This window comes from Haliaeetus leucocephalus, unplaced genomic scaffold, assembly GCF_000737465.1.
Source record: "Haliaeetus leucocephalus isolate CR32 unplaced genomic scaffold, Haliaeetus_leucocephalus-4.0 Scaffold848, whole genome shotgun sequence".
Lineage (NCBI taxonomy): Eukaryota > Metazoa > Chordata > Aves > Accipitriformes > Accipitridae > Haliaeetus > Haliaeetus leucocephalus.
This window is the reverse complement of record NW_010973284.1, coordinates 13,737,338-13,749,358: the sequence shown is the minus strand read 5'-3', so window position 1 is coordinate 13,749,358 and position 12,021 is coordinate 13,737,338. Positions and strand designations below refer to the sequence as shown.

The window sequence follows — 12,021 nt, the reverse complement described above, 5'->3', positions numbered from 1 at the left end:
TACTCATCGTTGGTATTGCATATGTTACGTGACATATTATGTGACTGGTACAATCTAAATTTTTCATTCCCTACTGCTCTTAAATTATTTTCCAAGTCTCTTGTTCTTACTATGCTCTGCAGCTGACATTTCTTACACACTGTTCCACACCATATAAATGTGCCATCTACTGGCAAAGCAATGCAACTAGAGCATTTTGTCCCAGAGAAGCTAGGTGAAGGTGGAATCGTGATTCATTTTAGTTTACAGTTTTTTGCAGTAATTGGGAACATAAAAAAAAGTTCAAGAAAAGTCAGAGTTGAGTTCTGTTAGTCAAGAAGTAGTTGCAGAATTAAAACCAGTTTAATAACTTCAGATGTCATACTAGGAATGCCCTAAAGTGTAACTTTGGGTTGTACAAATCCCAAGTAAAAAAGCATTTGTGTTGGTATTTCGGGTTTCCTTGTGTGGCTTTAAAAAAGACCAACTAATTTATGAGACTTCAGGGAGTTATTTTTGCCCCAGCATTCACTGCAATACTTCTCTTGGCAGGAAACGTACCTTGCAGCCAAGCCAGTCCCGGTCTGAAATTCCCTTCCAGAATGAATGAGCTATGGGTGCTTTGGCCGTGGGAGGTGGCTCTCTGATGTGGATGTCCTCCCGGAGCCAAGTCCCTGGGTTATGTCCTAAACCACTGAACAGACACTTCTGTAGAAGTAGAACCACACTCCTGACATGAACTAATGTGCCAACATTAACAAACCGTATCACTCTATTATACATGTTACATCATGTAGCCCTTAGACTGATTCTGCCAGCATGATCTTGTTTCTAGTACAACATACTGTTTTTACTAAGGCTACCTGCTCAGCTCCTCTCTTCGTTTTTCCCACCAGTAAGCAAGCCTGCCAGATGCATACTTCCCAATGTATATCATAAGGGAATAAAGGGAAATAAAGATAATGTATTTACTAGGGACACACGTTATATGTTTTCTTTAGAGGGGCAGTTGAAATAGAGATTATTTTATAAACTCTGGGCATTTATGAAATAACCAAATATTGATTGCTTAACCTCAATTAACATACCTGTGAGACAGGTGAATTACATTGTTTTACTCATCCAAGGTGTTACCTATCATTAATAGAGTCCTGATGCCTAGATCCCCACTTTACGCAAACATCAAGTAGAAAGATGATGGTGAAGATGGAAGAAACTGAAAGGACATCCCAATCAAGCATTCATTTTGTTGAACTATTATTTAGATAACTATATATACACATTCAAAGTAGCAATGTAGATACACAGTAAAGAACAATACTTCCAGTAGAAGACAGTTCTTGTGATACTGCTGTGGAGACCAAAGCATTCACACACCACTAAATATAAATGAGAAAGTGTTGGATTTTTTTTAATTGAATCAAATTATCTCGGTGGTGGAAGAATTTCAGAAAGTTAATCAAGCCTTTCCAGCACTCCAGTTTTCTCTTTATTGCCCTAATCACCAGTATTTATTCCTGGAAATGACTGGACACACTCAGGACATACCGCACTACGTGCCAGGCTGCTGAGACCTTGCTCCATTTGTGTCAATATACCTACAGCTGTGTCCTTTCCAATCTTCCACAGCATCTTGGAAGCAAAGGCAAAGGAAACAGTCTCTGACCTCTACCTCCCAGCAAAGAAAAACATCTGTTACTGTGGTTGTGGATGTATGGGAACAGATCACTGACCTCTGTCCTCAAAGTCCTTCCAACTAGAACAATCTTTTCATCCTGAAGAGCTTTTGTGCTGCAACCATGTCCACGTTTGGCAAAGTGTTTTCTCTATCTTGTCCTTAGCAAAGGTGCCTCATCCTCAGACAGATTGCTTCTCCACACAAAGAGCAGAATTTGCAATTAGATACTAGATTGCTACTGTGTAATTATCAAAATCTAAATCCTGTAAACTGAGCACTAATAAGGAATGTGCAAGTTTGTCACTGGGTCTTTCTTACATGCTTCACTGACTGTGAGCTAATGCCAATGAACACCACAAATACGTTGCTTTTAAAATTTAAAGCAAGGAGCCATGTAAACACAACTTTTAGAAATACATTTTTGCAAAAACATTTGCATTTGACCCTCTGAGGGAGGGAACAGGACAAGCAAACTATAAGGATTCTAAAGGAAATCTTACTATCTTTGAAATAGACTATTGGGAACTCATCCTAATGATTTCATGGAAACCTCAAGCTGCTGTTATCCCACTGAGGTAGGAACTTTTTGTAGTAGTGAATTTTAATAATAAACTACATTTTCAATACATGCAAGTTTCCTTCAGGCAGGCATCCCTTTTTGTAGTATACAAAAAAAAAAAAAAATCCCCTAAACCAACAAAAGGTCAAAATGTGACTAGACCTCAGATTTAATTCAAACTTTTATTCATCATCAAATTCAAAAGTTAAGAAGGGAAGCTATCTTGAGATCCTATCTCGTCCCAAGATACCTGTCTTATCCTTCTAAAAAACCCAACACTTTATAATTCCTGTGTAAGATGACAAATACTATCTAGAAGACATTTAAACATCCTTGTGGAGCTCTAACCCTTTTACTGGAAGCGACCACTGCCCAGCCTGACATTAGACGCTCATGTTTTACCCCTTCTGTCAGAGGCCTCAATTCAGTTGATTCCTCAAGCTCTCAATTAAAACATTTTTAAAATGTATGCAAGACCCACACTTGTAAAACTATGGTGGTCATGCAACTTTTTTTTTTTTTTTTGTCAAACACATCCAGATCAGCTATACACACCCCAGCTGGAGAATGGAATTGTCTTTCTACCAGTTTCTTCTGGAATGGTTCTCAAATTCTCATCTGGGATAAGTCCTCCTTATATGCAGCAAATTAATGTTTGAATGACACTTTCAAATCTGCTGCTCAACATGCTGTGTCTGCATGGGAGCTGTAGTAAAAGCAGAAGAGAATCCTTTTGCAGTTTCTTAGCTCAGCTTTGGAAAAGTACAAAGGTCTTTAAAATGTAATACAGCATTTGTACTACGAAACCAGTAAGAACACAAAACCACAGTCAGTAGGCGTACAGCAGCAGAAGCAAAGAGGCCGAAGCTCCACTCAGAAAGCAGGAAGAGGAGGAGCTGCGTTACAGAGAGCAGGTACCAGAGCCTCTCCAAACACCACTTGCAGAAAAAGCCTCAAGACAGACAATGCGAAGACCATGAACAGTCTTTACTTCTATCAGTTGTTTCACAGCACAATGAGACAGAGCACAAAGTTTGTACAGCGGGATCTGCAGACAGTTTAAAAACAGGCAATTATCTTTAATAAAAAGCATCGAGGCTGAATGTGAAAATACGAAGACAAACATTATTGCAGCTAATGATCACCTTGCTTGCCTTTGAGTGTCTAAGAAGTCCAACTCACTGACTTCTCATAGTGCCTTTAATGTTCTCCACACCATCTTCTCCAAACACCCTAGTTAGTGTAAAGCTTAATGGGTCCCAACTAATATGGGGAGTATGTTTCATAACCTTTTCCTCTTCCTTTCAAACCCTGTTCACAGTGCGTGGGGAGATGCAACGACTCTTATACAACATTCTGATTCACAAAGAAGCAGCACAAGTGTTGTACATAATTTAATTTGCACTTCCGTATATAAATGTTTACTATATTGCACACTATTGCAGCACTTAAAAACATCTAATTATTTGCAAAAATTAGTAAAATACTTTAAAGGATTTAAAAATAAGGGTTTTAATGCAACTGACAAGATAATAAAAAAAGCAATTTACTTAATGAGATACAATCCTTTATGTTGGAAATGAAAGTTACATACAACTAGAGTACAATTAAAATATACCATATAGTTCAACACTTAATTCCTCAAATGTGTAAAATTAACAAGCTTCTACTGTCATAGATATACAATTTTTCCATATTGTGAAAAGGATTTTTCAAATTAAATACAGGTAACATAATATTCTGTAGTTATATTTTATGACTGTGTTTAAATGAGAGGGTTGTATAATACTCACATTGTCAAATGTACTCACTAATGCCTTGGAAATTGCACACTTCCCCTCCTTTTCCAAAATAGAATCTCATTTCCATACTGAAGTCTATTATGCCATATTGGAAAAGTATTTTACTTTCTAACAGGATTTTCATAAAATTAAAAAATAGCATAATATCATGGCATTAAGATGACTTTTCCACTTATGCCCACGTAGAATTTTATCTGGATATCAGACAGACATGTCAGAACCAATTTCCTAGACTTTTGTCTTATTGTACACGCAAGATGAATGATTACAGTATTTTACAAAACAGAAAAATCTCTGAACCCTACTAGAATTATAAATGTAATGTTTAAAAATTAAAATCATAACAGAATCAAATTGTGATCTCCAACATTTATTAAAATCTTTTAAAGTTCATAAACGACAACAAAGTTACTGTAGAATTTATCGCATACAGCTAGCATACAGCAGCATGTCCTTGGTCTAAATGAAATACAAAAGATTTTAACATTTTCATACAAAGGATTTCTTTAAATTTATTAATGTGACGATATATCTTTGTTACATAAAATTTGCTACAGCAAAGTATCTTATACTTTTCTTGCACATATGTAAATATGGGTGGACAAAGACTGCATTCACTGTCAGCCTCCTAATGACGTTGTGCAAAAATGCTCAACAACCTAAACATACAGAATGTTGGATGGTACGTTTTATACTCTTTTGTAAAATGTCTACAAAGGCTTTTCTTAAAGAAGTGTCATACAGATTAAAAGGAAGGAATGCCAGTGGTTTATTTCCACTGACATTCAAACAAATACAATGGCTATGTATCAATATAGCTCTTTTTTTTTTTTTAAAAACAATTCATCCTTGTATGCACGTGAATTTATCATAAGATATGAGTCTAGTTTAAACTGTTTAGATGTGCTGTTTTAAGACAGGTCACTGAGACAGCCAGAATCAAGTATACAAATAAAACTACTATGAATAAGTTTAAAAGCAACCCCCAAAAAAGTGCTGAGCCACTGATTATTAACATTGAAATAAATGTGTAAAAGTGCCCAAAGCTAGCACATGGTAGCAATATCTTTTAAGTCAGTTGGTGAGAGTATACAAAACATTATTAAGCCCAAATACTTGTATCTGTGTGACCATACATTCTGTTTGATTGAAAGAAAGTAGGTTAGAAATGAAGACACAATGCAACTAAAATAAACCCAGCTGTTGCAATTTTTAAACTTTGTCTCTTTTCTTCGTGAATGAAGTGCTGTAATTAAAAAGAAAATGATTGTAGCAGTACTCCATCCTCAATTTACTAATATAGTATACCAGAATAAAAACTTGGCAATAACCTTTTATTCTTAACAGCTAACAAAAAATAACCGTGTTCATCCAGCAATGCATCTATAACATTATTTTGCAGTTGCTAAACCATTTGTTTTTCATAGCTAATGGCAGAGCGCATTTTGCTTTTTGTGGTGTGGTGGGTTTTATTTTAATGGATGCCTTTTTAATCAAAGAAGGCTCAAAACAAGGAATACTTTGGAAGCCAAAACATAGGCTTAAAAAAAACCAACAACCAACCAAAAAAACCCCCATGATTTGAATCAAAATGAATCATATTCTCTACAACACTGACCAAAACTTCCTTTAAAAGTTATGGGTTCATGTTCTTAAAAGAGCCATTTCATACCTGCCAACTGAAATGCTGGTAAGTTGACTTGGTTAAATATGGTCCAAACTCCAGACCAGGTGGAATTACTCCCTCTCATGAGACTGTAAGCTTTCCATGGTACAGTCTGGTTATGGCAATTTACCTACTGCCTAGGTGGGAAATACAAAGGAAGGAGGCAGTGACGAAAACTGCAGGGATGTAGAAAACCAAGGCACGGGGTCTAGCTACTGTCCCCTACTTAAGCCATCCAATTGATTCTACTGAATTTTGGTCAGTCTCCAGGAAGAAATGTTTTTAAGTTAATTTAGCAGACATTTATATGGCGATAAATACTACCTTCAAAAATGCTAAAAATGTTGGCTAGGTTTAGTCTGAGCTACTAAAAAATTATTATAAATTGTAGCATCAGACACAAGACAGACAAGAATTATTGGCTGGCACAGACTAGAAGCAACATTTATCTTTCACTTCAGTCTAAATCACACTAGCCGCAACACCTTCCATTTCACTCACACAAATAATACATTATTCAAAATAAAATGGAGCATTCTTGGGTAAAAAACTACTTCATTTTAAAGGGGAAAAATGAACAATACACAGAAACAAAGAACGACAGAAACCAAAGTTAAGTAGGAAAGTGGTCTATTATTCTGTGTTACTGCACAAACAGTGCTTGCTTAATTGTGCCTAGTTAGAAGGGTTGGTGCAAACTGCACACATGGAAGATGGCAATAAAGACCTCAGTCAGCTTTGTGGAATGAAGTAACTAGGTAACTGTTTTGACATATGATGGTCTCAGCTCCACCTCATCTGTTAACAGAGTGCAAAGATCCCAATGTGAGCCCTGATGTCATCTTGTCCTCTTACTCCTACTAAAAATCAGCAAATTCTTTTGCACATTTTTCTGTTAGAGACGCACGAATATCTTCCTCTTCATAGTCATCAAAGTTGCTGGTATCTCCAGGGCCTCTGCACTTTGGTATGAACGGAGCTTCTACCTGTATTTGGGGTGGGGGGAGGTGGGGGGAGGGAAAAGCACATAGCACATGACATATTATTGGCCTAACACCCTTAGATTTAACATTATGATGATAAGCACAACAATATTCCCATTACTCCTCAAATCCTGCCAAGAAACCACATATTACAGCTTAAAGTCATGGCACATAAATAAAACCAGCCTAAGAAGGTGCAGGCCTAGATGTATGAACGCAAGTTGAAAAAGACTAATATCTTACTGACAAACACCAGTGAAAGATTACTTCCAGTTCAAAACAAACTTTAGTTCTCTTCTTGCAGAAGAGACCCTGCTCTCTTCAGCTCATCAGCTGTGCGGTGCGGCTCCCGGCATGGCAAGGGCTGCACCAAACGGTCACACAGTCATGGCCAAAGCAGAGTAGGTTGATTGCCATCAATGCTACTCAAAAATTTTAGGGCAGTTTGGAACTCCCCTCCTCCTACTTACCAACGATCCTCTATTTCCAAATAAAAAATAACGTAATACGAGTTTAAAATAATTTGTTCTGCATCTACAAAATTCCTCCTAGGACCTAACTGTAAGTAAGAAGTGAAAGCCTTCTTGAAACTAGGCCACAATGGAGAGACAAGCAATGACTGGAAGGGGTCACTAAAAGACTGTACAGAAAGCCAGTGCAGCTCTAATTAGCGATGGACAAGCCCTTCTGGTAAAGACTGCCTGCACATCCTCTCAGATCCACATACATACTTGATTAGCCTTGAGATTCGGTGCATCCCATGTCAACTGTATGGTAGTAAGCCATTCACACCCAGGTATTGGAACCAGTCATTTTCCAGGACCCTCTTAACTGCTGCTTCTTAAAGTTGAGGGAACCTGCAGCTTTTTGAAGCTGACCTTACAATGAAATCCTTGGGTCTGGCTACAACTTAACAGACTCAAGCTTTCTGTCCCTACTTTCAGCCTCTACTCATCTTGGAAGTTAAACTGAAGATGACATTAAATGAAGATATGGGTCTGCGCAGGGACATACCTGCATTTTTACTGGCCAACAGCTTATGCTTGTCCCTACACGGTGGGGGTGGGGGCAGGGGGGAAGGAGTTGTTGCCACCTTGCAGACATTGAAATGCTATTTTAGGGATCAGACTACTAAATTCTACCTTCACTCAGCTAATATTAATTCAAATCTTAATCCTTCTAGTCTATCACATCTCCTGAATTTCGAAATTAAGCTTAATTACTTTTTAAAATAACTGAAATTTTAGAATAAAATTAGAAAAAACTGCATGCTGGAAGAAGGAATAGGCAGGGTTTGGGGTTGATGGGAGGCAATGATGAAGAATGGATGGTAAGGAAGAGACCAGAGAGAATGGAAGACCAGGGAGAAGGAGAGATGCTCTACTGCAACAGGTCTAGGACAAACTGGAGTGTGAGTCATGATTATCAGTACCGCATTCCTCTCATTTGACAGGTGCCTGATTTATCCACCTTTACAGTAAGCAAAATTATAGCAAATTATTGAGGTGATGCAAATTTAAACCTGGAAATGTAAAGTAATCAGACAAGTATCTCTCTCTGGGACATCCCAAGGAGTACGTGTGCCAGAGGCAGCGCAGTGGGGAGACAGAGAAGCAGGGCAGGCTTGGCTCCAGCTGATCAGATCACATCCCGCAACCACAGAACTGCTCAGTGCCCCAGGCAGATTACTGGTGGGGGTGTGTGTGAGTGTGTGTGGAAATGAGTAAATTAGAGCAGTACAGCACAGACTAATACAAATTAAACTCTGCTGACTTTGGGCAATAACACTATACACCCCCAAGAAATAACCCTAACTTCCTGCATTTATGGACTGTGCTGCAATTGTCACATGTGTACCACCCTTCTGTTCCTAAAACAATATGCGTGTTTAGGTGATTTACTCTGAGAGGATACACAGTCTGTGTACATACCTAGCCTACAAAGCCACACATTTACCATTGTCTGAATTCTGTCTCTGTGTCTTCTCAAATTGATTTTCAATTACTCTCTTACAACAAAGATCAGAGCTCAAGAAATATCTTATTTATTGCTGGAATTTTAGAACATGTTCAAATGAGACGCCTCAGACTTTTTCCTATTATCTTCACTAAGAAAATCGCTAAAAAGAGATTGCAGGACATAACACTGGTTTATAGCAGAAATACCTGTTTGGCCCTAAGTACAACCACATTATCAGGCAGTATTTTAATAAACAGCTATGCAAACACACAAAGAAAACGAGACTTGATCTTATCTGAAATATTAAGTAATTGACTGATTCACTTAAGACTGTAGCATAACAAATTATTCACATTACATTAGCTGCCAAGGAACACTACGTTTATTCAGGAAAATACAGGCTGTGGTAACAGCCACTGTGAAAAGCTGGTATAAACCCAAAATTTATTGCTGTATTTCTATGACTGTTTAAATGATATTAAAATCCATGCCGTTGTTTCAGACCCTTAGTATTACAGTATTTATTCCTTATAATTAGAAGCTTCAAACTTACTCAGCATCTGTTTTCACAATCCTTTAAAACTAGTAATAGCTATTCTGACTGTACTACTAGTTCACATTTTAAAGTATTTCTTGTTTCTGTGAAAGTAATTCTCTACAGCAGTACACTAGCAATGCTAAGAATATTTAGCACAGTATTAAAACTTCTGATTTAATATTATGGGGCCTGCGTGTCTCCAAACAGCATACGGTTGAATTAAACTCAGAGCATATAAATCTGTCTTGTAAACAGGGATTAGGAAAGCAAAGAATAGATAATTACAATTCTGCGAAGGGGAATCTTTTCTTAAAAAACCCCTATACTTAATACAAAGAATACAGGATGTGTTAATTGTACCCTGTCTTCTAGTAATTAATACATTAGTGGATACTACAACAACTGTAGTGTCACAGTTTGTGTAGCCAAACAATCAGTTTCTTTTTATAAACTATTGTTAGTATTTAGGTTTGTCCTTTAAAATAAGGCTGTTACAGCAGCAAGTTCATGTCTCTATAGTCAAGACTGTTAGCATTTCAACAATGTAAACCCAATTCTTCAAATATTATCACTTAAGTCTAACCTTTTTACCAATAGCTAGACACAAAATTATTTCTCCATCTGAGTCTTCTGGGACAACACCAATGAAGTTATTTTAGTCTTTTACTGTTGTCTGTTGAAAAACCAGGAATTCAGAGGTTGCATTTAAGAGAACAAATAATTTCTTAGGAATCTGTTTCTAGTAACTCACAGATATTTAACTTTGAATCTACCTTCAAGGGGAGAGGGAGCTTTGGAGCTACTGGAAGACAGATTTAGACTGAATTGTCAACATCATCATCCCTTTCCCTAGCTTCCTCTCCCAGCTCTGCTTCATTCATCCTAGCAGCCACTAATGCGCTCCCCTTTAACCAATATGTTAATGGCTGCTCATGCTCTGAAAATATTCCCTATTGTCTCTGTTGCTTTCATTCTTATGCGGGTCCGAAGTTCACAGTGCAGACTGGGCATGGACATTCTAAAAACCACATTACAAGTCATGTTGGTCAGGCAGGTCTAGAAAACCATTCTAAGAATGCCAGAAAAAAGCATTCAGCAGGGCTCTTCCCATCAGCACAGCTTTTGGAACTACAGTCAATTAAAGCGTAGTGTCAGAAGACAAAAACTCCACAGTAGACACTGAGGATTGAGTAGACACTCTACATGTGATCCTGTCCCAATCACAGATAAAGCAAGAGCAAGAAGGGAGCATACTTCTTTAGCAGAAAGAGAAAAGCTCTAGCTTTGGCTAGAGCTTCTCCACAATGAAGCACAGTCTGACTGCTAAGAACTAGCTGGAAAGGAAATCAGATTCCTCTCCTCTACTCCTCATGGAGTATTTATAGATGCCACTATAGCAGGGGTTAAATAAAAAAATGAGAGAGAGGCAGGAGATGGCTCATTCTGAGATACTCCAGAAATAGACTGAAGCACAACACATGTTAAGAGAACATGAATGTACACAGAGGTCCAGGACAAAATGCCAACAAGAAACCAACACAAGTCAATCAATATATACTCTTCAGAGTCTTAAAAGATTAAACTACATTCACCTTTTCTCAGTTTAATTAAAAGTAACAGATTCAGGAAAGCAAAAAATAAACTAAATAATTAGAAATTTTACTTCAATCCTTTAAAGACCTGTAATAGTTTTGACCAGAAAGGGTCTTACCTTCCTCTGATAAATGGCAATCCAATCTGTAGTTGCAAACCACTTGTGATTCTTTATGTCATTTACACCATTCTTGAGATTTCCATATCGTTTGGTCAAATCTACCTGGAGTAAATTTCTTAGAAGATCCTTTAGGTCTGAACTGAAGTGTGATGGGAACCTTACCTAAAATTATACATCCACAACATTAAAAAACAATATACAAATTTGATTCTTCCCCCTGTGAAGTAAAACAACGTTCACACAAAAGGAAACACTGGGGCCATTTCTTCCTCTAAAAACAAATCAAGTAGGAATGCATGAAATGAGAGATGATTATTGTTGCACATGTATTTCTGTTTCACAAAGCCTTTATCAATAGCACTACCTTGTCCATCTACCATTTTTTAAACTGAAAGTTTCTAGATCTGATTGAGTTGGGGAAAAATATTAATTTAATGTAACAATGATATAGAAGCTAAATTTAAACTTGGTGTCTCACCAACACAACATCACCTCAAGGCATTCTCAACTTTTTCTAGGAACAAATTTTTAGATATTATATATATATATACACACACACACAGGAGATACAGTACAGTAAAGCATATATACAGCATATGAAAATATAGATATGCTCTGAAGTAACTGAACATTCAGCAATCATATATGAAAATTCAATCCGGAACTTTATGCTGTACTGTAATCTGTTCCTGATAACTAAATACACCAACATCAGAAGTCCTACATAAATAATACATCACTATTTGAAGACAGCACACAAGTGACTTGCCAATACAATTCATTCAAACCTGGCTAAGAAATGTTTGAAGATGATGATTCAAGGGAAGTAATTACATGGGGTTTTACTAGCAAATGATCTACTGACACCATTTGAGATGACAGAGAGAAGAAAGGGGAAAAAGAACAGGCAGAAAGTTGTATTTGTCATTCCCCTATAGTCTCAGCATTTGACACTCCCTATATTCAGCTGATCAGTTATGATGTAAATGCAGAACATAGAATTATTTAACATCAAAACATGTTGCAAAATCAAGAGGTCTGATAATCAAGGTGTATTGGTTTTGTGTGGCAAGGTTTTGGTAGCGGGGCGGGGGGGGGGGGGGAAGGGGGGGGGGTTTTTTAAAAAGTTCGGGGAATGTTCCG

At 37.4% G+C, this 12,021-nt stretch overlaps 1 protein-coding gene across 5 annotated transcripts in view; it reads right to left on the bottom strand.

Moving 5' to 3' along the window:
- Positions 1–546: 546 nt before the first annotated feature.
- Positions 547–12,021, bottom strand: part of PRKACB (protein kinase, cAMP-dependent, catalytic, beta) — a 42,211-nt gene continuing 30,736 nt past the window's right edge. For 4 of the 5 annotated variants that reach the window (XM_010582564.1, XM_010582566.1, XM_010582568.1 and 1 more), the window contains exons 9-10: positions 10,876–11,040; positions 3,710–6,670 (exon numbers count right to left, since the gene is read on the bottom strand). In XM_010582564.1, coding sequence (XP_010580866.1) covers positions 6,545–6,670; positions 10,876–11,040 — 291 coding nt within the window. In that variant the 3' untranslated portion in view covers positions 3,710–6,544. Of the gene's footprint in view, positions 666–3,709; positions 6,671–10,875; positions 11,041–12,021 lie in introns of those variants that run through there. The other variant, XM_010582565.1, reaches the window with a different exon arrangement.